The 26,058-nt window shown below is 36.2% G+C and overlaps 1 protein-coding gene across 1 annotated transcript in view; it reads left to right on the top strand.

The window, feature by feature from the left end:
- Window positions 1-25,666, top strand: part of ZBTB10 (zinc finger and BTB domain containing 10) — a 33,261-nt gene extending 7,595 nt beyond the window's left edge. The window contains exons 2-6 of the mRNA XM_013969300.2: window positions 3,608-4,496; window positions 16,754-16,852; window positions 19,760-19,936; window positions 20,140-20,312; window positions 20,541-25,666. Coding sequence (XP_013824754.2) covers window positions 3,608-4,496; window positions 16,754-16,852; window positions 19,760-19,936; window positions 20,140-20,312; window positions 20,541-20,846 — 1,644 coding nt within the window. The 3' untranslated portion in view covers window positions 20,847-25,666. The remainder of the gene's footprint in view (window positions 1-3,607; window positions 4,497-16,753; window positions 16,853-19,759; window positions 19,937-20,139; window positions 20,313-20,540) is intronic.

Below are 26,058 nucleotides of genomic sequence, written 5' to 3'. Positions count from 1 at the left end.
TAGTTTAAACTAATACTTGGCTAAGTTGTGTTTTCCTTTTTGGGAAAGGGAATAGAAAATTTTCCAACTAGTCTTTTAAAAAATCAGTTCTGGAAATACTTAAACCTTTTTATCAGTGTATTTTTATCAGTGGTATCTCATGTTTATCAATATACTAAGAATGGACATAGAATGTTAAAGAGGGAACCGGAGAGACAGAGATAGAGATGACTTGAGTTCTTAGGGACCAACTGTTATTTTTGTCTTTAGTAACTAGGAATTTATTTGGTTTAGCAAGTAATATTGACAGTTTATTTTAGTGCTTATCTTGCTTTATTTTACCCATATCCTCAAATAATACTCCCCTTGTAGAGTACATGTACTCTTGACTGGTAAACTCTTCTTTGTGAAGAGTATATATAATATGTGCTACAGAAATATGGCATAGTGCTCTGATCAGTACTGAAGGAGAAATTGCTAGGGCTGTTTGTAGCATGTAACATTACTATTCTGTTACAGTAGTAATGAAGAAAAATAGTTGTTGAATGGTGTGTTTGGCTGTTTAGCTTGTGTCAGAAGTGGAATGGACAAATATTTTGGTGGATAGGCTTTTGTCTTTAAGTTATTTTTGAAAATTAGGACACTTGGTGTGATAATGGCAGAGAATTACAGAAATTGGGACTGGCCCAGAAATTTCAGAACACAGTGACCATGGCCTAAGATGACTGCTGTGACATAGCCACCTCCTTCTTAAAGTGTTTTGAAATGCTTAATGCATAAACTTTAAGCACTTCTTGGCTTGTAAAGGCTCATTCACTGCTTCCAGAGACACTTTACCATGTACTGCCAAATTTTTTGTTCTTACTGTTACTATAATATCTGTTAGAACTTTGAACCAAATGAGCTTTGCTGGGCAGATATGGCACACACAGCAAAGCTTATTTTTAAGCCTGCATCATAGAGCAGTGTAGTTTGGAAATTTTCTGTAGTGAGTAGAGAGCATAATAAGCAAATTAATAAAAAGTCTTATTTAGATAGCCTCTTAAACAGTATTAAGAGTCTATAGAAAATTGAGCAGTAACGACTTAAGACATTCATTTAGTTCTCTATATAGAGTCCTAAACATTTCCCATCCCTTTGCTAAGTAGCTAGAAACTTCACAGCATACTGGTTTTATATACAAGATATACAAGATAAAATATCTTTTTACCTCACTTCTTTCTTCCAGCCCCCAGAAGCAAAAATTTGGGACTTAATTGTGAATTACTTGATTACTTTACTCCCATCTGTGGCTGTTAGCAGTTTTTGCTTACGATTGGGTGTCTTAATAGAAGGAGAAAATAACTGATTTAGAATATGGGACATTTTCGTATGATAGAGCAAGAATGTGTGGGTAGGGTTAGAGTATAAGTGTAATTAATGAGGCCCTGGGAAGTAATAGGGATGCTGCCAAGGGTCAGTTGGAAGTGCAAAGGGAATTCTCTGCTTCCTTTGCTTCATTCTGTAGTGATCATATACTCCAGATTTGCAGGATTATTTGTAAATGTTTCATTATTGCTGTGAAATACTGATGTGTCCTGTAATTCTGGCATTTTTATTCTGTTTCAGTTGACTTTTCATATCTGGAAACAACACGAAAATTCTTACAGGGATCATGTGACCTGGTTTAGTTTCAGGATTATTATATGTGTGATCTGCTGTATACAGAATTCAGAATGGAACCTAATGTTTGTGTGATTAAGCTATACCCATGATGAGGTTGCTTCCCAGGTGAAGCTAGTGGTAAAGAATCTGCCTGCAGTGCAGGAGACCCAGGTTCAATCCATGGGTCAGGAAGATCTGGAGGAGGGCATGGCAACCCACTCCAGTATTCTTGCCTGGAGAATCCCATAGACAAGGGAGCCAGGTGGGCTATACAGTCCAAAAGGTAGAAGAGAGTCAGTTGGACGTGAAAAGAGTTGACACAGCTGAAGAAACTGAGCATAGAATAGCACACGTGATGGGGTTAAATGGAGATGTGGGGTTGCTTGGAATCTCAGCACCATTTACAGTATTCTATTTACAGAATTGTTTTGCAGTCCTAACAACTTTGTTCCCTATACCCTTCCCTCTGCCCCCCATTCTCTATTTCTCTCCAAGCATATTAGTCCTCCCAGCATCCAACAATCCAGTATGTATCTTTTCTGGATTTTTCCCAGACTCTGTCTACTCATAGACTTGTATATATGTGTCTTATTATTTTATAGTAACAACTTGTATTTAATATTTTGTGCCAAAGCAAATAATGAATCTTTAACACTTAATAAAGAATAGACACCTGCCTAATTTAGGGAGCTTACCCACCTAGTGCCTGGAGAAGGAAATGGCAGCCCACTCCAGTATCCTTGCCTGGAGAATCCCATGGACAGAGGAGCTTGGCGGCCTACAGTCAGTGGGGTTACAAGAGTCAGACACAACTTATCGACACCACCACCCGCCTAGTGACTCTGTGAGTAGGGCCTGAAGTTCTTATTTAGAAACACTCCTGGTACTTACTGCTTTATTAGTTTAAGAAGGGACACACAGTTAATAACCAGTGTAGGCAGCATTACAAAATCTAGATCACATTCCTTTATTCTTGCTGTCGATATCCTGTTATTTTACAGGAAACTACAGTAACTTAATACTGATGCTAAACTGAACTGTAATGAATATTTAAAAGATTGATAACAGGGAAGATTATAAACATTAATTATTTGGAGTTAAGGAATTTTACCTGATGGGTAGTTTTATGATCCTAAAGAGATATCATTTTGAAAATTGATTTGGGATTTACATAACTGGGTATTCCTGTAGTTTGAAGCACATTTTTAAAAATTAGAGTCTTATGGTACTTTCTCTTTCAGTTCAGTTCAGTCACTCAGTCATGTCTGACTCTTTGCGACCCCATGGACTGCATAGTTAGATATGATTAACTTTGTTGACCTAAATTGTCTGACTCAGTATTTGCCAAGACTTTTAAAATTCACTTTTTAAATAATGTTAAATAGAATGAGATGCTGAGCATATTTTAATCTGATTATTTTAAGTTAAACCAGAAAAACTACTGTGTTCTTAGCAGTTACAGAGGTAAGGCAGATTAATTTGATTCTTACGAATGTTTCTTTACGTGAGAAAACAATCACTCTTTATTTTCATTTCTTTTTTTTTTTTTTTGGCCATGTTACTTGACTTGTTGGATCTCAGTTCCCCAACCAGAGGTTGAACTTGGGCAATGGTGGTGGAGTCCTAACCACCGGACCACCAGGGAATTCCCTGTTTTAATTTTAAATAATTCTCAATCCATGTCTTTAGCTATATTTGGAAGGATAGCATGATATGTGATACACAGTATTCTTTAAATAAAATTCTAATCCTCAGGATGTTTCTTTGTTTTTAAATGATAGCAGTGGATTGCAGCAAGCTGTTTACACCCTTTCTCTTAATATTTAGATTATGAACACCTCAGTCTCAAAATATGTAATGATTGCTAACAGATTAGTGTAGATAGTGGTTTTAAAAAGTTACATTGATAATGATTTGTTGTCTTTGGTATGGAGGCTTTAAAAAGTAAATAAAATTTAATGTTAATGTTTTCCATCTATTGCAGGAGTCAGAAATACCATCAGAGGAGGGGTACTGTGACTTTAATAGTAGGCCAAATGAGAACTCTTATTGCTATCAACTTCTTCGACAACTAAATGAACAGAGGAAGAAAGGTATTCTTTGTGATGTCAGCATTGTGGTGAGCGGAAAAATCTTTAAAGCTCATAAGAACATCCTGGTTGCAGGCAGCCGTTTCTTTAAGACTTTATATTGCTTTTCAAACAAAGAAAGCCCTAACCAAAACAATACTACCCATTTAGATATTGCTGCAGTTCAAGGTTTTTCAGTCATCTTGGACTTCTTGTATTCTGGTAACCTGGTGCTCACAAGCCAAAATGCCATTGAAGTAATGACAGTGGCCAGCTATCTTCAAATGAGTGAAGTTGTTCAAACCTGCCGAAATTTCATTAAAGATGCCTTAAATATAAGCATTAAATCAGAAGCTCCAGAGTCTGTAGTTGTGGACTATAATAATAGAAAACCAGTTAACAGAGATGGCCTGTCTTCATCACGGGATCAAAAAATTGCCAGTTTTTGGGCAACACGAAATCTTACCAATTTGGCAAGTAACGTAAAAATTGAAAATGATGGTTGTAATGTCGACGAGGGCCAAATAGAAAACTACCAAATGAATGACAGTAGTTGGGTCCAGGATGGTTCACCTGAATTGACAGAAAATGAGTCTCAAGGTCAAACAAAAGTGTTTATTTGGAATAATATGGGCTCCCAGGGGATTCAAGAGACTGGCAAAACAAGGAGAAAAACCCAAGCTACAAAGAGATTTGTTTATAATATACCACCTAATAATGAAACACATATAGAAGATTGCTCAGTGATGCAGCCACCTGTTGCCTATCCAGAGGAAGATTTGTCATTCATCAAGGAAGAACCAGGTAAATACTGTATTGAATATATACAGAGGTGTCTCGGTTTTTATTCTCATTCTGGTTGGATATAATCTTGTGTGTGTTATTAAAGTAATATACATAAGAAATAGTAAATTTGAGTCTTTGTAATAGGTAAAAAATGACTTGAACAGTCACATCTTATATAATCTTGTATCAGATGTAAGATTTGGTATATCTGAGTTTTTTCTCTACGCATGTATATATAGGTTTCTCAAAGGTTGTGTTAAATAATCAGGAATTGGCCCACGTTTTATGGCATGTGGACTCTATGTATAGCTCTTTGATTTTCCTGGTCTGTAGCCTCTGCTCACTTTTTGTACTCAGTGCTGGAAAAGATAAAATCTTTGGTTGTAATATGTGATTGGTTTGTCATTTCAGAACGTTTTTGAGATTTAGTTAGCAGTCTTTACTCTCAATTTTTTATAGTTAAATATTTGTTTTATAGAATTTTGCAAAAGTTAATGGGATTCTATTTTGTTTGGAACCACTCACTGTTCTGTTCTCCCCATAGATCTTACAGAAACTGGAATATTTTAAGTTTGTCCCACTGTTTTCTCATTTTCATTCTCATTTGCGTTAGTTAAGAGAGGCCTCTGAGACCTTTCTCTTTACTATAAGAACCTTTGCATATCACATCTTATAGTGTGGGGTTTGTTTTTTTTTTTTTGAGAAATGAAGTGAGGCAGACCATCGTTGAAGAATGGAAGTAGATTTGAAACTTTAACTTAATTGTCTGTGTGTAACTTACGTTTATTTGAAGTAGTCCAGTGGGTTTGAGGTTTTCCTTTGTGGAGCCCAGACGTGACCATGTCCACCGCTGTCATATATCATTTAGTGCTTGTGTTGCCTCAGAGATCTCTGTTTGATTTATGTGATGGTGATCACCTGGGGATGGAGTGCTTTCCGTTTAAAAGAATCATTGTTTTTAGTTCCCAAAGGGCAAAGTGCCATAATCCTGTGAAATGGTTTTCCTGGCTGTTTAGGTTTGGGTTTAGTTTTCATTGGTAGAAATCATGTGGAAATCAGTATACATGTATAATGAATGAATACTGTTTGCTGAGCTTTCCCCTCCAACTTGTCGAGTCTTTAACAATAAAATCCCAGAGGTGGTTTCTTAAAACTATTAATGATAGACTTAGCAGCACTTTGTTTTGGCTTAATTTTTAATGTAGAAGATCTCGAATCAGTTCTCAGAGTTAGAACTGCATTTTTTTTTCCTACTGCATGAATTACTCAGTTAACAGTATGGTGGGAGGCCTATAGTGTATATAAGTACATGGAATATAAGGAGTAAGATTTTTTTGCACAGTAGTTGACTGACAACTAACCAAGCTAACCTCATTCTTAAAACTAATGCCACACATAATTGGAGTGATTCAAAGAGAAGAAAAACAGTGTTAATTAGAACCACAGTGCATACTTTCAAAAATAGCATTACTGGTGATTATCATCTTAGCAACTCCTAGCTGAGGTTGTATCAGTGTACTAGATCTATCATAATTTTTGGTAGTCTAATATGCTTTTATCTTTGATAGCTTATAAAAGATAATTCTATTATGTCATTGATGCCACCTTAATATCTGATGAATCTTGCTTAACTGAAATTTGATTATATCAGTGCTACATTCCCGCCGTTAAAACTTTTAACAACTTTTCGGTGCCTCTGAATCCACCTTCATTCAGTGGCAGAAAATCCTATAAGAGCTAGAACATGATATGATACAGAGCTAGAAAATTTTCACTGTAAAGGGCCAAGCAGTAAATATTTTGGGGTTTGCTGGTCGTGAACTCAGTTACTTAACTGTCAGTGTAGCGTGAAAGCAGTCATAGAAAGTATGTAAACAAATGAACAGAAGTGTGTTCAGGTAAAGCTTTATTGCCAACCCTTGGTGCAGAGCAGTGGGTCTTAATCATGGCTGCATGTCGGTATTGCTTGGGAACTTTAGCCGTCATGATGCCTGACTATCCCTGCCAGGGATTTTGGTTTATTGGTCTGGGATGTGGCCTGGTAGTTGAGATTTTTGTCAGTTCTACAGGTGATGGTGCTGTGAGTCACTGATAGAGGAAAGAGCCCAAATTGAATCAGGTTTTATAAATGAGTTCTGCTACTTACTATGTTACCATAACCAAATTAAGCTAAATACTTGCCCTCAGTTTCCTCTTTAGACTATGTCACTTTTATAGGGTTATTTTGAAAAATGACTAAACATAAAAATATAGCTGTGGTGGTCATTTTAGTCCCCCTTAAAGATTAAGATTTTTTAAAAATCAGTTTTCCAGTGTACCAGATTCTTGATAGGTGGTCTAATAGCCTCAGCTTGACCTTTTGTTTTAATGTAGGATGAGTATGATTATAAGGAAGTTACTTTATATTGAGCTAGAATTTGCTTCTCTTTAACTTCCTAATTCTGCCATTTTTAGTAGTATAATCTGAGCCTAACCTCTAATCTCTTAAGTCAACCTGATAACCCTTCAGGTATTAACATTTAAAAATTTCCCCTGAAGTCCCCTTCTTTTAGGCTAAGTGCTGTACCTCCCGCCTTGTGAATTCCAAACTCTTTTTACATCTTTCTTAACAGTCATAGGCAGTTTGTTTCACCCTGATGAAATGTTGGTGCACAGAATTGACTAGAACTCTCCAGGCAAATTCTGAGCAATAAAGAAAGAACATAGTGGGTCTGTATTTACCAAGGTCTTTCAGTTACTAAAAGTAGAGGCAGGTTCCATCTTTAGGACTGCCCAACATTAAAACCTTGGCAATTTATAAACTAGTGACCCAGTCTTTTAAAAAACTGAGGCTCATTTAAAACTTTTTTTTTAAAGAATTTAAAATTCTTTACCCAATCATCGGAAAAGTCATGGTGAATTATGCATTTAGTCCACAAGCAGCGCTTGACATGTTTGGATTTGTGGGTCTCTTGTAGGAACAATGATTTCCCAGTTTCTTAAGCCTATTGTTTGTAGGCTATAAATAATGTTGTCTTGCCATATACTGTTGAAAGTGATATTTGGGTGCTTCATAAAGAAATGTAAGATACTGAGATAAGGTTTATCAGAGATTATATTCCTAATGGTATTTCTTTAAAAATCTTAGGTTAGTATACCTGTTATCTGACTCTGCTGGGATTCCCTTCAAATCATTTTTGATTTGTACATGTAAATCTAAGATTAAAAATTAAATTGTATAAGGGCAAGAGTAACCAGTGCCTTAATTGTCTTACACAGTGTTTTCATTTATACTGTTAGAACAAGTCAGGTGTTAATCCCATTTTTTATCTACTCTGGACTCATGGAACATGGGCTTTCTGAATCTGTATTTTTGTATTGTTTGTGCCAGTCACACTAGAACGTTGTAGCCATTGTAAATAACTGTACTCTTCTTGTAATACATTTGTATATATATGCATTCAGTAAGATTTTGAAATTTCTGACAAGAAAATACAAATAAAATTTTTAGCAATAAAACAGTGTGCTGGTCAAGAGTATTAATATGGTTAGCCTAATTAAGCTTTTTATTGGCTCTAAGATAATAAGCAGCAATGGCACCCCACTCCAGTACTCTTGCCTGGAAAATCCCATGGACAGAGGAGCCTTGTAGGATGCAGTCCATGGGGTCGCTAAGAGTCAGGCACAACTGGGCGACTTCCTTTCACTTTTAACTTTTCGTGCATTGGAGAAGGAAATGGAAACCTACTCCAGTATTCTTGCCTGGAGAATCCCAGGTACAGAGAGCCTAAGTGGACTGCTGTCTGTGGGTTCGCACAGAGTCGGACACGACTGAAGCGACTTAGCAGCAGCAGCAGCAGCAGCAGCAGTCGGGTATTAATATGGTTACCCTAATTAAGCTTTTTATTGGCTCTAAGATAATAAGCAGCCCTTCAGAATGAGAAAACAGAAGTTCTACAGGATGACAAACTTTCTGGTACTGAATTCTGAAACGAATTTCTCCAGTGGGGGTTTCATATAAATGACATCAAGACAGTTTTCTGAAAAGCATTTTCTAGTAAATACAGCAGTAGGGTATATAATTGTCTTTAATAAAAGCTGGTAAAATTTCATATAGATGATTGAATTTTTCATAATGATGTACAAATACTCAGATGCACGGTGGTTTTATTTGATCAAAGGATATAATTTAGAGTTTGTAAACTCTAAAAGCTCCTTTCTCTCATCTGTACTTTTTTTTGTTTGTTTTGTGGCATTTGTGAATTTTTATTGATCCTTACAAGCAGAGTTTAGGCTGTAACATCTTCAATTTGTGTAATTGTCTTTTGGTTGAAAAGCATGTAACTCAAGTGTATAGAAAACTATTTTGAGAGAAGAATGCTCAAACTATATGTCTCTAAGATACCCTAATGACTCACATTTGAAGTAGTGAATTACTACTTCTACTGAAGTTGTCTACCAACCAGTACTTAGGCCCCTACATATTTTGGGTGACAGTTGATACAGGGGATCACTTCAGAGGTTCCAGAATCTTGAAATGCTTTCTTTCTTTATTTTACTTAGTTTAGCTGAGTCGGATCTTAGTTGTGTGGGATCTGACTAGGCATGAGGACTCCAGAACAGGGTTAGTAGCCTTCTAGCATTGGGATCTTAGTTCCCCAACCAGGGATCAACCTAGTGTCCCCTGCATTGCAAGACAGACATTTCACTGGACCACCAGGGAAGTTTCTTGAAATGCTTTCTTAAATGATTGGGCAGGGCGAGGTGGGGGTTGTTTGTTTGTTTTAATTTAAAATATTTTTACAGCTTTGAATATTGGCCATCTGATTTGAGACTTGTCCATAGTTTGGCCATGTCATATAAAGTTACTGTATGAACTACTTAAAATGTGTAAAAACCATGGAACCTAGACTTAGTAAAGAAGATCTGGACTTTGGACTTGGTTCTGCCACTTAACTTGCCTTAAGTTTATCATACAGAATGTCTGATGATTAGAAGGAAAGAAAAATTTATAATATGAAATCTTGAAGGTTATAAAAATTAACCAAAGCTTTTAAAAAAGCATTTTGGCAACAAAACCTGATATTCAGTTGGTAGCAAAATCAATTTGTATTTTTTACTTCTTTCCTTAAATGTGAACATCTGTATGTTTTGTTGCAGAAATACATTTTGATTACAGGATGCCACCCTGGACCCCTCTGGGGGTATCACAGTTATTACGTTCCTAAAATCTGAAAATGTATGTATCCTACATCTTAACCCAAACATTCCACATAGCAGGTTTATGGGCCTGGATTAGTTCTTAAGGGATTCCAGATGTACTGCCCTACCTTTCAAGCATCCTTTTGAGTATATTATGAAGAATGAGCTGCAAGTGATTTAAAGTCACTTTTCTTTAGAAACTGTTACAGTTTCGTAGTCAGTGGTAATTTGAAGGGCTGATGCTCATTTTAAAAAAATAAATGTCCACCGTTAGCTAATGGACTGTAAGCCATACTAATATGTAACACTTCAATATTTAATCTTAAAAGGATGATGATGAGTAACTGTATGGTAGTAGGAATATTCTGCCATCTTTTTTTCCTTCTCCTTTATTTTCCTCTGCCTAGTGTTCCGTTCCATCCCACTCTGCCATACTTGATCCAAGGGGTGGCTGCATTAATGATGATTCTTTTCAAGTTATAAGCATTAAGGAAACAGAATTTGTTTGGTCAGACTGAAACTGGACGTTGAAGAAGCCTTTTGTGGATCAGTTTTAATGCTTTCTACCTGCTGAGGGTGTTAAGTTTTCTAAACCCTGTTAATGTCAGCCCCTGAGAATTTTTTAAGACTGAAATTTTTTATTTCTGATATAGCCTTAATATTCTGGGGTGACCAGAAGTGTCATATTATAACCAAATACTACTTGTCTGGGACCCCAAAATGACTTTCCACTTCATAAGAGGAAATTTGGTAGTAAAATTTTTAAGTCCACACGAAACTGAGCTAACAGGTTAGATGATATTGCTATTATAAGATTGAGAACGTGTTCACAATAGGATGGCTGTGAGGTAGAAACGTATCTGTGCAATGTGGTAAATGTTAAAATCAGAAGTATGGCAGAGTGCAGTGGGGGAGGTTCCTGATTTCTCATTAAGAGTTGAAGAAAGCTTCACAGAGTTGGATCTTTTGTGTAGGAGTTTGCCAGGAGAGGGTGCAGAGTGGCAAGAATTGAAGGGAGTAAGTGAATAGAAAGGGGAGTGTAGTAGGGATAGTGAGGTGGGGTCAATAGGTTAGGGCCAGGTTGTAATTCTCTGACATGGTAATAAATTGTGAATTCTATTTCACAGACTGTGAGCAGTGAGAGGTTCTCAGTTAGAGATGCAATCTTGTTTATTTATTTACCTTTAACATAAAAGCATTTGGAAGGTATTCATGGATTGGAGTGGAGAAAGTCCTGAAGAGACCTGTTAAGGCCCGGTCATGAAACAAATAACACCCTTGTTTGAATAGAAGCAAAGAAGAAACAGTGGAGCCTAGTCTATCTAGCCTGTCCCTTGAATCATCACTGAGTTGGGGGGTAAAGGGAAACTACAATTTGTTGAGTCTCTCAGCTGCCATAGAACTGTCAAGGGTGCTTTATATAATACGTTTGCAACTGAATTTACTCATCACTGAAAAAGGAAAAAAAACCTTGACTGCAATGAACGAAGGGAAAAAAAGTCTAACAGTTTATTAGCCTTAGTCCTCAGAAACTGTCTTCAGAGAAATTTGTTTGCTAGTATATATTTACATGAAAACAAAAATTGAATAGATTTACTGAGTTTTTGTAGGAGGGAGCTGTCATTCTATAACCTCGATTTCTGATGTGCTCTCGTATGTCATTCTTTTCAAGAATATTTGTGTTTTAAGAAAATCTGGATTAGTTTGTACTTGCCTCATGTGCAGAATTTTGAGAACCAAAAACAAACGGTCAGGAAAACAAACTGTCAGGAAGACCTCCTTCCCAACATAGTTTTGTTGAGCACTTACAGGCAAGTGCTGTACAAAGCACTAGATGCTTTGGAAGTGACGCTTGTGCCCTCTGTGATCCAAGAGAAACCTATAACCACATGTCCCAAGATTAACCTCATTTAATGACGTCATGATTTATGTTCCACTTTATAATTTGTACATTATTTTTATTTACTGAAGTTACTTTTCATAGCAACCTTGTGAAGTAGGTGAATATTGCTATTAATTTTCTTGTGGAGAAAATAAAGTTAATGATTGTTAAAATTTTAAGAGAAGGTAAAGGCCAAGATTTTTACCATGTCATCCTTTCCGTTGGTTGGTAATCAGGTTTTTAAAAACTTATGAATGAGATGTCAGAGAAGAATAAAAAATGAATTCAGAGGTGGAAGTTGCTTCAAAGATAGACAAAAATGTATGTAAAGGACAATGACAGCTTATAACTAGGTACATTCAAAGTTTTGAGGTTGGTGTTTTTTTTTTTTTGGTTGCATTGGATCTTAGTTGGCGTGTGTGATTGTGAGCAGGGATTGAACCCAGGCTACTTGCACTGGGAGTGTGGAGTCTTAGCCTTTGGACCAGCAGGGAAATACTCAGAGTTCTTTTTATTAAATAAAGAGATTAATAAAGTGAAGGCTGGTTTGCCACAGAATGCTGATAGATTTTTGTTTATTTTTTAAATTACAAAAATTTTTTTGGATGTGCTACATGGCATATGGGATCTTTGTTCCCTGACCAGAATCGAACCTGTTTCCCTTCTTCCCTTGCATTGGAAACACAGTCTTAACCACTGAACCACTGGGGAAGTCTAGTCCTTATAGATAGGTGTTTTGTTTTTTTTTTTGATTTAGCAGTATCACTGAATGGTATCAAGTATCACTAGGAAGGTAAGTGAGTATAAATTAGGATGGGTATACTTCTGCACTCTCATTTCCAACATTGCAGTTGTACCTTTTTTTAATTACCTGCTTTAGTGCCAGGTTTGGTGCTCATGTTGTCAGGAGGCAGTGTAATCCTGTTGAAGAATAGTGCAGCACTCTGCAGTAGCTTTAGTTTCCTCTTAAGGTTGAGAATAAGAATGCTCTTACTGCATAAATATGTAGTGAAGTTTAATATGTTGTGTATATGTAGATTGCATATACAAAAGGACTTTATGCATAAAATCAGGGGTGTATTCTTTGTTTCATTTAGGGGGAGGATCACCTATATTCACTGGCAAATGCATTTGAGAAGGATTTCCATAGGAAGGTCATGAATGTCGTTTATCAGGGTTTATTTTTTTTAATGTACTTATTTATTTGTGGCTGTGCTGGGTCTTTGTTGCCACGTAGGCTTTTCTCTAATTGCAGGGAGCAGGGGATACTCCTCATTGCAATACGAGGGCTTCTTGTTGCAGAGCACTGGCTTTAGAGCACAGGCTCAGTAATTATGGTGCACAGGCTTAGTTGCTCAGTGACATGTGGGATCTTCCTGAACTAGGGATCAAATTCATGTCTCCTGCATTGGCAGGTGGATTCTTTACCACTGAGCCACCAGGAAAGTCCTAGAGTTTATTTTTTAGTCCTATGCTTTTTTGAGAAAATAAATACAAAGAGTTCCTGGCAAAGCAGAATATGATTCTTACATCAAATGAATGGTTGGTTGCCTGGTTTCTATCTTATTCACATCAACTCAGCTGATTACGGAGAAGGCAATGGCACCCCACTCCAGTACTCTTGCCTGGAAAGTCCCATGGATGGAGGAGCCTGGTGGCCTGCAGTCCATGAGGTTGCTAAGAATTGGATACGACTGAGTGACTTCACCTTCACTTTTCACTTTCATGCATTGGAGAAGGAAATGGCAACCCACTCCAGTGTTCTTGCCTGGAGAATCCCAGGGACGGGGGAGCCTGATGGGCTGCCATCTATGGGGTCGCCCAGAGTTGGGCACGACTGAAGTGACTTAGCAGCAGCAGCAACTGATTACAAATAAGTTTCCAGATGGTTTGAAATAAGATGCAGCAGTGATAGCATGTGATTACTAAGTTAGGTGTGCTTTTATGAAAGCTATTGTCAACCTGGAGGAGCTCACTTGTTTTGAGATTTATTTTTGATATCAAGAACCAAGTAGTTTACGCCTTTCAAAAGGGTTTTAATATCTGTAGTATGGATATGACTTGTTCTTATACACAGAAACAGTTGGTTGTTCAGTTGCTAACTTGTGCCTAACTCTTTGTGATCCCTTGGACTGCAGCATGCCAGGCCTCCCTGTCCCTCACCATCTCCCGGAGTTGGTTCAAACTTATGTCCATTGAGTCAGTGATGGTATCTAACCATCGTACCCTCTGCTGCCCACTTCTTCTCTTGTCCTCAGTCTTTCCCAGCATCAGGATCTTTTCCAGTGAGTTGGCTCTTCACATCAGGTGGCCAGAGGACTGGAGCTTCAACTTCAGCATCAGGCCTTCCAGTGAATATTCAGGGTTGATTTCCTTTAGGATTAACTGGTTTGATCTCCCTGCTGTTCAAGCGACCCCCAAGAGTCTTGAAAGTACCATCAATTCTTCAGTATTCAGCCTTCTTTATGGTCCAACTCTCACATTCATACATAGCTATTGAAAAGACCTCAGAAGGAATTTATTTGCCATCTATTAACGTTTTAGATTGAGGTGAACATTCTTTACTAGTGTCCATGTAGGATTAAAGATCACAAACGAAACCCTAATATTTCACAGATAGGGTAGGAAACATGACGTGTCCATTAAGAACTAGCTGAGGAAAGCCTTCAACAAATAACTACAGAATGTTACAGAAATAGAAACACCTTATATTTACAAACCTACTTGGCAGAATTTTAAGAAATGCCCTGTACGCACTTTAGAGTGAGTTTTTCCGAAAGATATTGGGAAGGGTAACATTGTTTGAATGATTTTAATTTTTTTGAAGTTTTTTTAATATTTATTTTTGGCTATGCTGGGTCTTCCACGCTGCATGCAGGCTTTCTCTAGTTGCAGTGAGCTGGGGCTATTCTTCATGTGGTGTGTGGATTTCTCATTGATTGTTGAAATGCCATTAAACTTATCAAAGGAAAGCAGAGTCATTAGATTTCAATTAATTTATGGTTTATGGATGTTTATATACCAGAAAATTGACAAAATTATTCTTTTCTTCCTCTTGTATTTTTGCTGTACCACACAGCTTGCAGGATATTAGTTCCATGACCAGGGATTGAACCCAGGCCATAGCAGTGAAAGGGCTGAGTTCTGTCCACTGGTATGCCAGGGAACTCCTGAGATATGTTAAGTTTAAACTTAATAACAGGTTGCAAAGGGAAGACTATTCAAGCCAACAATTAACAGCACCTGTTGAAAAAGCCTTTTAAAGTCATGTATTATGATAAATACTGGGAAAATAAAATCTAGACAGTATGCCGGCTATCAAGGAACAGGAAAGGATCAGTGTCTGTTTACTGTTCCTTCTTTACACGTGAACTGCTTGTTTATTCTCCTGACTTCCAACCCTTTTACTCTAGGGAGTAACTTCACATTCTACATTTAATGTTACAGAGGAAATAAAAGCCAATAGAGATGTAGTCTCTAAGTGCCTGTCTTCAAACCTCTCTCTGTATGTATACTGAATGCTTCTGGATCCCAGACTTTCTAAGAATCTTACAGATTTGATAATTCCTTCTCTTTGCAATATTTCTCTTTGCAGTGTCCTCTCTTTTTCTTAATGACTTCTTCCTTTCAGCATTTAAACATGTTTTAATTTTTGCCTTAAAAAACCCAAACTCTTAACTTGAATATCTCACTCTATCCCTTTACAGCCAGATTTTTCATTGTCTGTCTTGTGTCTCTAATTCATCTTCTATTCATAACACAAGAGTAGACCGTAGCAGTGGGATGATGCTAAGTGAAGTGAAGTTGCTCAGTCGTGTCCAACTCTTTGCGACCCCATGGACTGTAGCCTACCAGGCTCTTCTGTCTATGGGATTTTCCAGGCAGGAATACTGGAGTGGGTTGCCATTTCCTTCTCCAGGAGATCTTCCTAACCCAGGGATTGAACCTGGGTCTCCCGCATTGTAGACAGATGCTTTACCGTCTGAGCCACCAGGGAAGTCCCTGATGCTAGATTTATAAATTGTTCAGTCGCTAAGTCGTGAGTGACTGACTGTTGCTGTCCCATGAACTGTACCCTGCCACACTTCTCTGTCTATGGGATTTTCCAGGCAAGGAGTGGGTTGCCATTTCCTTCTCCAGGGAATCTTTCCAACCCAGGGATCAAACCTGAATCTCCTGCATTGGCAAAATAAGAACCTGAATGTTAGGAAACTTGTAAATTAAAGAATTTTGAAGATTATACTGAAAACTGGTGAAACATTGAAGATTTTTAAGTAAAGGAGCAACATAAAACTTAGTATTTTAGGAAGATCTTTCTGGCAATGTTGTGGGAAATGAAGAAAGTATTGTATTTTGGAGCAAGGAGACCAAGAAACTGTTTGAGTAATCTAGGAGAGTAATGATGAGTTCTGAATTAAGGCAGTGGTAGAAAAAAGAAGCGATGCAACAAATTCAAGGGAAATAATTACATCTTCCTTTTACAAATGTAGGAATTAAATCTTCCTTTAAAAATCTAGTATTAATTGATCTTTCTAATTCTGAACCAGTGTAGAAACAGTAATATTTTATACATCTAGCACTTGGTACTCTTGCCTGGAAAATCCATGGACGGAGGAGCCTGGTAGGCTGCAGTCCATGGGGTCGCTAAGAGTCGGACACAACTGAGCGACTTCACTTGCACCATGCATTGGAGAAGGAAATGGCAAACCACTCCAGTATTCTTGCCTGGAGAATCCCAGGGACGGCAGAGCCTGGTGGGCTGCCATCTGTGGGGTCACACAGAGTCGGACATGACTGAAGCGACTTAGCAGCAGCAGCAGCAGCACTTAGTACTAGCAGCTGCAGCTATCTTTTGGATATCAGACACCATACTTGGCTTGCGTTGACTGATTAAATTTCTGTATCAGATCTATGATACAGGTAGATGCATATGAGGATATTGAGCCATGTGGTCATACAGATGGAGCTAGGGTGCCTAATTCACCTTGGCTCTAAGGCTCATTCTGATCCAGTGTGCTGTTATTCCTGTGGCTAAAAAACATGTCTTATGTATGCTTTTATGCCTTGTAGTGTTAAACACATAGTAGTTATTCAGTACTTGCAAATATTCTCTATTTAGTCTGCATAAGAAACGCTTCCAAGAAGAGAGTGGTGTTTTGGGTGTTGGCTATGGTGTGGTTGGAAATAACATACTTCTGTATCTCCTTTTCAGATCTGGATGGTGCTCTACTCTCAGGGCCAGATTGTGATAGGAATGTCAATGCAAATTTATTGACTGAAGCCAGCTCTGGTCAAGAAGGAGGTGATGCTGGTAGGTAGCAGAATTTTAGCAGGAGTACCTTTAAGAGGATTTGAAGTTTTGGAATGTGTATGTGTTTATTAAGGACTTACAGCAGTTTCTTTTCATTAAAGGAAAGTGGTAGGTATTAATATAAGCACTTTCAGTCTGTGGCAGCTAATGCTGATTATAGAATTTAGAAGACTGGTAAATACATGAATAGGTGTTTCTTTTTCTTTGAAGGAGACATGTTAAAGCTCTTAACTGTCAAAAGCAATTAAGTTAATAGATTGTGGCTTCTAGCTAGTGTATAGATGGGACGAGAATGGTAATTATCAGAATGGTTGACTAGTGTATTTTAACTAGCTTTGATGTAAATTAATAGTTTGGTTGTTGATGACTATAGAAAATACCAATTCTAAATAGTGATGTTTATAACTGCTTTGTGGGAAGTGTCCTGCAGAAGAAGACAAAGAATCCATGAGTATTGCAAAGAATAATATAGGTAAATTAAGTAGGAGAAAGCTCTCTTTATAGAATGTCATGCTAACATATTTTTGCAACCTCCAGGGGAAGTAGTTCAAAATCATCATTAGATAGTAAGCCACTATTGATAGGTTCATCCCATGATGCCTGGGTGAAAGTCTGTTGTAATCATCAGTCTTGATTATATCATTGATCCTAATAAAAAGACATTTGCTTGGGGATAGTTGGAAAAGTGAATATGTAGTATGGTTTAAATGATATTCCTAACAATATAAAAATTCTTGGATGTGATAAAGGCACTATAGTTTATGTAAGAGTTGTAAAAGATACTGTGTTGAGGGGTAAAGTGATGAAGCATGCAAGTTGTTTTCAAATATTACATAAAAGGTGTACATGTGCATCCATAGAGAGAAAGCACTTGGCAAAATTAACATTTGTTGAAAAAAGTGATACAATTTCTATAGCTTTAGAAATCTTTTAAGCAGTTGGGACAACAGTGGTACTCCTTACAGAAAGCTCACAGGGGCTTTTGAATATATGGTGTGCACAGACCAAAATTAAGCTATAACTCTGAAGAAACTACCTTAAGGTGGTTTCTCCTAACTGTTGAAAGAAGTTATATTAAAAAAAAAATTTTTTTTTTTTTCCAGTTGGCTGCTTTGGGCCTTCTTTCCTGTGCATGGGCTTTCTGTAGCTCCTGAGAGTAGGGGCTTCTCATTTTCGTGGCTTCTTTCGTTACGGAGTAGAGGTTCTGGATGCATGCTGTGGTGCAGGGGCTTAGCCTGCCCCGAGGCATGTGGGGTCTTCTCGGATGAGGGATCAAACCTGTATCCCCTGCATTGGCAGGCAGATTCTTAACCAGTGAACCGCCAGGGAAGTCACTGGATGGTGTATGTTTTGGACATACAAGCATAGTAAACAAGCATAGTCCTTGCTGTTAGAGCTTACTTTGTTTTGCTCTGATTTGGACAAGAGCTATGAGTCATAAAACTCAAAACTTTATTTAGAAGTGTGAAACTGAAAATTGATTAACCTTCACAGGGTACTACTCCCAACCTTCCTCCTTCTCACACACACAAATGTGGTGTCTCACTTTACCCCAAAGCAGTATTGCAGTACAATTAAAATACATAATTATGGATTCAGAGGACTTTCCTAACATTAAAAAAAGTAAGTGAAAGTATTCCCAGTACAAAACAATTTACAGTAGTAGTAATGAATCACAATTTTTAAATACCTTGGAGATTTTTTTGTATTGTGGATATTAATACTTGCACTTTTTCCTTAAGAGGGAAATCTTAAGTTCTTTTATTTTTATAAGAGGCAATGTATTTGGCAAATAGATATAGAAAATTGAATTCTTAGAAAACCTATTTAGCAGGCATTCATTTATAAAATTGTGTGTATGGGAGAAAAATTGCTACATTCCTGCACAAGTGTACTATGCATATATCCTAGAAAGGAGTGTTCAGGCAGAGGACAGAGAAGTGCAAAGTGCAAAAGGTTTGAAGTAGTAGCCATTTTACCAAAGTGGAATAGCATAGAGGCCAGTGTGGTTGGAATAGAATAACCAAGGGAGTGGTTTGGAAGCAAGGGCTAGATCAGTTAAGGCTTTGTAGTATAGTGGTAGTCTTTGGCTTGCACTGTAAGATCGTTAGTCCTAGCAGACTTTTTAGTGGAGTAGTATCTGGTTCTGATTTAAAGTTTTTTAAAAATCTGATTGCTGTCTTGAGAATGAGCTCTAGGAAGGCACCACGGTGTGAGCTTGGAGACAAACTGATGGCTATTGAAAATAATCCAGAGGCAACAGTTGCTGATGAGTTGGGATAGCGTGGCAGTAGTTATGGGGGATTCTGGATATGTTTACATTACCAAAGGAGTACTTTCCAGATTTTTATTTAAGGATGAAGTTAGAGAGATTTTGGTAAACTCCCAGATTCATTGTTACCTTGCCCTCCAACGTGTCTGAAACAACAAGTAGGGGTCTAATAATATAAGAATTTTACTTTTGTAATTACCCTATATTTATACTCATCATCCTTAGCCCATCTTTTCTGTACTGATCGCGAAGACTGTCCCATTCCACAGCTGGGCTTCAGTGTGATATAAGTCTTTAGTGGCAGAAAGGTTAGAAACAGCAACAATTCAAAGGGTAGTTTCATGTAGGCTCCACATACCATTAAATAGTATTTTACTCTACTGAATTTTTTCTTCTGTGTTTAAATTGTATTTTAAACTTCAGTTTGTTATTTATTCTAATACCAGGATATAAATTAGGATAATAAGGTACAAGGCCATCTCAGTTAGACTAAATAACAGTTTTTTAATATAACTATTTTATATTAGGCTGTTCTATCATGATGCTGATAAAATAGTTTTATATCCATCTTTTTAATTCCAGTAAGTTATCTTAATTACCATCATTATATCAAAATCACTTTTTAATTGTATTAGGTCCTTCACATGATTTCAAGTATGGCCTGATGCCTGGCCCTTCTAGCGATTTCAAGTATGGATTGATACCAGGTACTTCAAACGATTACAAGTATGGATTGATACCAGGTGCTTCTAACGATTTCAAGTATGGATTATTGCCTGAATCTTGGCCAAAACAAGAAACTTGGGAAAATGGCAAGTATTAGTTAAAACATCTACAGAGCTCTTAATACTGTTTTTATCAATTAATTAAAAGCTTCTACATTCTGGGTTTTAAAAAACTCAGATGGTAGTAGCCATACAATAATCCCTATTCTCAGGAATAGGCAAGCTTTTGACAAGTTTTCTGTTTAATGTATAATAATTGCTTTTTTGTTGTTGTTTTTAATTCTCAAAAGGTGAATCATCTCTAATCATGAACAAGTTAAAATGCCCTCATTGTAGCTATGTAGCCAAATACAGACGAACACTAAAAAGGCATTTGCTCATTCATACGGGAGTCAGATCATTTAGCTGTGATATTTGTGGAAAACTGTTTACTCGAAGAGAACATGTAAAAAGACATTCCCTGGTAAGTAACTTACTTAGATAAAGTGTGTGTATAAGGTATTTTAACACTATTACCTGCAAATTTTTGCTTTAAACAATGAATGTTATTTGTGAAACCAGTACTGAACTTCATACAGAAAGATAATGGTGTATTTACTGTTTGTTAAATGGGAGGTTTAATTTGAGTGGTTCAAGTGTATTATATTGTCTGTACTGTCCTAACATTGGGGTTTTTTTTTACTTCAATTAGGTGCATAAAAAGGATAAAAAATACAAATGTATGGTGTGTAAGAAGATCTTCATGTTAGCAGCCAGTGTTGGAATAAGACATGGATCTCGGCGCTATGGTGTTTGTGTAGACTGTGCAGATAAATCACAACCAGGAGGACAAGAAGGTGTAGATCAGGGACAGGATACAGATTTCCCTCGGGATGAAGAATATGAGGGGAACGGTGGAGGAGAAGCTGATGAAGAGCTGGTTGATGATGGAGAAGATCAGAATGATGCATCTCGATGGGATGAATCAGGAGATGTTTGTATGTCTCTTGATGACTAACTGACCTACTATACTCCTCAAGGATGCTGCATTTGGACATAATATGAATCAACAATTTGGATTGTTGAACTTGAAGGCTTGCAAAATATGGTACATGCTGGATGGTAGTTACATTGCTGTGAAAACTGTAGGGTCAAAGCCTTATAGCAAAAAAAAAATTTTTTTTTTATATTTGCACAGGACTGTACAGCAAACAACCTTGTGGTTGAATTACATGGAGTTCACACATCTTCAGTCAGTTATCAAAGTAAAAATATTTTTTATTTATAGGATATACAGTAAGTATTTGGATCCTCTGAAAATATAATACTTGTTCTTAAAAAGCTTACATTCATGTGCCACTTTAACATGAATGAAGAAAATTCATTTATTAAGAGTACAGTGACAGCTGACCTAATTACTCTGTCCATCAAACCACTCAGGCTAGTTTGTACTAGTAGAGTTTTGTTTCTATTTTTATTTTTATTAATTTTATTTTTTTTAATACAGATTTTCAGTGAGGGGCCTTTTCAACCCCATTGGTTCTACTTTTCTGTATTTTTCACTTTATTTTGCTTCATAACTTAAACCAAGTCTCTTCTAGTCTTAGGTATTATTTCTCAATTTTGTGCTGATGGGCATGTTTATAAGAACTGGAGAGGTAATTTATTGGAATGAACTAACTGACTTCCTCCATTCCCCCCTTCCTTTCTGACATGAATTTTACTACTTTATAAATGAAGAATGATGTTGCAAAAGTACCATGGTGAGGTTGACAAATACCACTAAAATGATTATGATTTAAAAGTAACTTTCTCCTGCTGCTCTAATCTGATAAATGGTTACTATATGACGTTTCTGACAAGGCATTTGGTTTTGGGTATCTGTTACTTTGGCACTACTCTTGTTTGCTTCTTTTTATTTTTGCCAGTGTACTATACCTCAGTCCTATTTGAAAAGACAGAAGTCTAATTGAAAGAAAAGTCATAGAAATAATAAGTAAAATGATTTGTTTTATAATTTATCCTCCATGTCCAGTTTGGTTAGCTTGTTATGCAATATAAGTGAAATATCAGGTTTTTACTCCTGTGCCCTTTTATCATTAAAATTAACACAAAAAGTGCATTCTCTTTTGTTTCATACTTATGGGGTATTCAGGGCTTGAAATTATGATAGATAATTAATTTATTTTTCAATTCCTTGAAATCACTACATCTTGATATATATATATAGTCTTTTTAGTAGTCACCATGATTCAACAATCTGCAAAAGTCTTACAAATAAAATATTATGAGGCTTTACAATTTATTATTCTGTTCACTAAATTCTTCGAGATACAAGGGATGATGTATTAAGTTGAAATCGCCAGATTTATTTAGTCTGACGGATGAATTAACTGATTGACTCACAGCAGCATTTCACATAATTGATATTAATATGCACAATGTTTATCAGGAACATACTGTATATTATATAAGATTGAGGGATATCATATTTTCAGCTTTCTTTTAAATAGAAATTGAGTATATTTTCCTATTTTATATCAGGTAACTAAATTATGCTAGTCATGTGGAAAAAATTGCTAAGTACACTTTGACAGACATAATCCTTTTGGTGCTCCATCTGATCAAAGTTGAAAAGACTGGGTTTTTTAAGAGACAGGCTTTCTTACTGTCTCTGATTTCAGTAGAAAGATGGTTTAACATTAGACATTGATGCTTCTGCTTGGATAAATCAAAGATAGAGTACAGTTACATGGTGAGATGCATCATTTGTCACCTAAACCTTATCATAGTTTCTATAAAACTGAAAAACTGACATGAACAGTTTTGGTTTGGTTTTTGTTTAAGACTGAAGAGTACATTTTTTCTCAGTGTTCTAGACAAATAAGTAAAATGTAATTCTGGTGGGGTCCAAAGTAGACGTTAGTTGGGCAAAGATACTATGAATGGAAAAGTATTTTAAACGTAAAATGTTCTGCTTTGTGAATATGTAAGTATAGTATAAAGATTTCTTTCATCCCATTTATCCCTCTCCTTTAAAATAAACCATAGTTTACAATTGGTAGATCTGTCTATATATAAATATATATTAAAGAGAAAAGATATATATCTGAAAATCACCTAAATCTGCTTTATTAGACTACAGTTCACTTATTGCATAGAAACTGGACTTGGCTTTACATTCTTAATGTACTTTTACTTTTCCTTAAGATATGAACTTACTCTCTTTAAACTGAATTTTCTTTACTACTTAAATTGTTTATGTATATCTGGTAAATTATGACCAAATTTTTGTTAGATTGCATACAGTAAATTGAAAATACACACTTGGTACACTACGGATTGTTGTGCTTTTGTTTTGGTTTTAGTTGGAAACAAGGTTTGATGTAGATGGCTTGTTACTGTTAATTTAAAATATTCTATAATTATTGTCCATTACCTTCTGTGTTGTGTTGTGACAGATTTGGCTATATTTTTAGTCAACTGAAATAATGATACTTTAAGAATTTGTTTTTAGAAAGGTAATCCAAAGGAAAAATGTTTATACTCTTGAATATATTAGCCTCAGCCTATATAAAAATTTCTTCTTTTAAAGTAAACATTTTACCAGAAACAGAACTGACAGATTTTTCTACTTGCTGACTGCCTAACTTATTTTGTTTCGTGATCTTGAAGGGACTGCCTTTTCCCTTCTGGGTCTTTTTAAAAAAAATAGTTTAGTACTAAGGTATACTACTGGATGTTTCTATTTTTTTAAGTATATTCTTTTTCTGACTTACAGTACAGTTTCAGGAAGTTGATAGATACTAAGAACTCATGATTGGTCTCAGAGAGGTAACAGTGGAATACTCGTAATTTTGTCTGTGGCGCCCTGGCAGAATTATGTGTTACACATTTGCTGAATTTTTCTCTTGTAACTTATATTTTAAATGAAAAATATTTTAGATCTTTTATTTAATGAAGGGGGAGAGTATAAACTGTTTATTTCCTATTCATTTTGTAGTAACAGACCCTCTCATATAAATCAAGATATCATGTATTATTTCTTAGGCGTCTCAGAGGCAGGCAGTTCCGTACAGCCCCTGCTTTTTCATTGTTATTGGCCCTTATTTTTCACATTCACTAGATATTTTGCTAAATTTCAGCACCCTAGCAATTAAGAGCTAAAAAAGAAAAGAAACATTATAAGGGAAAATGGAACAATAATGCATAGCTTTGAAATCTGGGGGGAAAGCATGAGCTGGTTTTTTGGTAGAGCCATCTTGCTGAGGAAGAGTGAGATGAAGTTTATTCATGTATGTAAAGCACTTAGAACACTGCCTGGTGCATAGTAGTGACATGACACATCATAGTTGTTTAATAATACATGAGAACCAAGGGGGGAAAGGATTGGAGGAATAGAGAACGCGGAATGAAAAAATTGGGGCTTAGAAATTTGTATTAATACAATGTGTTATAAAAGGCCTGATGATGACTAGTATAATAGTGGGGAAAGTGTGATGGAAAATAGGTCTTAAAAACCATAAAATTTAAAACCAATAAGCGTAATACATTTTTAGGATATTGTCAGCATAGGATGAAAAAGTTATTTTTCTGAGTAATTCCAAAAGCTAGCTTTTTTTTAGTGCCTGCACATGCCATTGCGCTTTACCTTATCAAATCCCCTATAAGTAGGTGCTATTGTCTCCATTTTATAGACAAGGAAAGGTTCCATGAGATTGCCTAATTGAACTAATGTAACAGTCACTACAAGGTAGAGCTGGGTTTTGACCAGGTCTGATTCTGAAGCCCATGCTCTGTTTAGGGGCCTCTGTTGCCCCTACTTTTGTAGGATTTTAGCTCTTTAAAGTGGTCTGTCTATGGAGACATATTTTCCATATAAAACAGCTATCTTAGGAATTTGAGTGTCTGTCTAATCCTTCCTCCCCCAAATGTCCTTAACTACTCTTGCCTCCTAATACAGCAATTGTTACACCACATGACTATAAACAAGATACCCTTCAGTGTAGCACATGCTATTTATTGGCTGTAGCATTTTCATTTTAAAAGGATGATTTTTAACTGAAGAATTAGATATGAACCCATTTTTGTGCCGTTCAGTCACCCAGATCCTTAAACTTAACTATGGTACATAATATACATGCTTAGAACTAGCGTATTTTTTCTTAGTCACTTCAGGATTTTAAATGGAAAGGTTTTTTTTTTCCCTGCTGTATCCCTACATTCAAGTGAAGTTGAGCCATGCAAGATATTTAGTTTAAGATGTTTTAGGGATAAGCACATTTTACAAGATGTTTTGTAGCCCTGAATTTTATGACATTGGGTACTTAAAATTTGGAGTATGCTGCTTGAGAACAAAGTTGAATTAAGGAGAGGGTTGGTTGAGGCCATTATGAGATGGGAGAATCAGCATTTTAAAAACACTGTAAACAAAAGAACACTTTCTGCCTGCTGTTTGTAAAAGCTCTTTGGGAAGATCTTTTACGAAGACCAATTTTTAATGTAATTTACCTACCTAGTATAAGTGTCCTAAGACATGTATGTAAACTTCCACAATGTTTTTTTTTTTTTTTTTTTTGGTCTGTGTATTTAGAAAATACACATGAATCTTTATCAAACCTAAAAATATAAACTTGTGAGCACTGAACTGCTTCTGGCTTTGTGAATTTTGTTGACTCTGATATTTAATCCAGATTGCTTTTAACGATAATAATTTAGACTAACTGGGTATGGGAACTCCTTTTTAAACTTTGACTTATGTATAATTCAGATACCTTTGTATTTTAGAATATTAAGGTTTATCTCTTTTTATGAGAAGTGCATAAAAGGCTCAAACTACCTCCTAGTAATTAATAGAAAGCAGTCATTTATAATCAGCATATCATTTGTCTTTCAACTGTATTACTTTTGGAATTCTCTACAGGTTGTAGAAAACATTGAAATATTTTCCCTGAAAGTACATACTTTGGGACATGGGTTGAAAAGCAAAGGTAAACTACTTCACCTATATTTATTGCATATATAGCAGATTAATGGGTTAACAACTTTCAAGTCTTTGAAACTTTAATAATACAGAAAACATTTTTCTGTGGTGATGGTGTTAAAGTAATAGAACAAAGGAAATAATAGAATGACTGGATACCCAGACTTTTAATTATTAAATGAAAGTTTTGATTTAGTTTGGAAAATGAAGAGGGGATGCCCATATTGCATACAATTCCTAGTGTCTT

Source organism: Capra hircus, chromosome 14 (assembly GCF_001704415.2).
Source record: "Capra hircus breed San Clemente chromosome 14, ASM170441v1, whole genome shotgun sequence".
Classification (NCBI taxonomy): domain Eukaryota; kingdom Metazoa; phylum Chordata; class Mammalia; order Artiodactyla; family Bovidae; genus Capra; species Capra hircus.
This window is presented reverse-complemented; position numbering and strand designations above follow the sequence as displayed.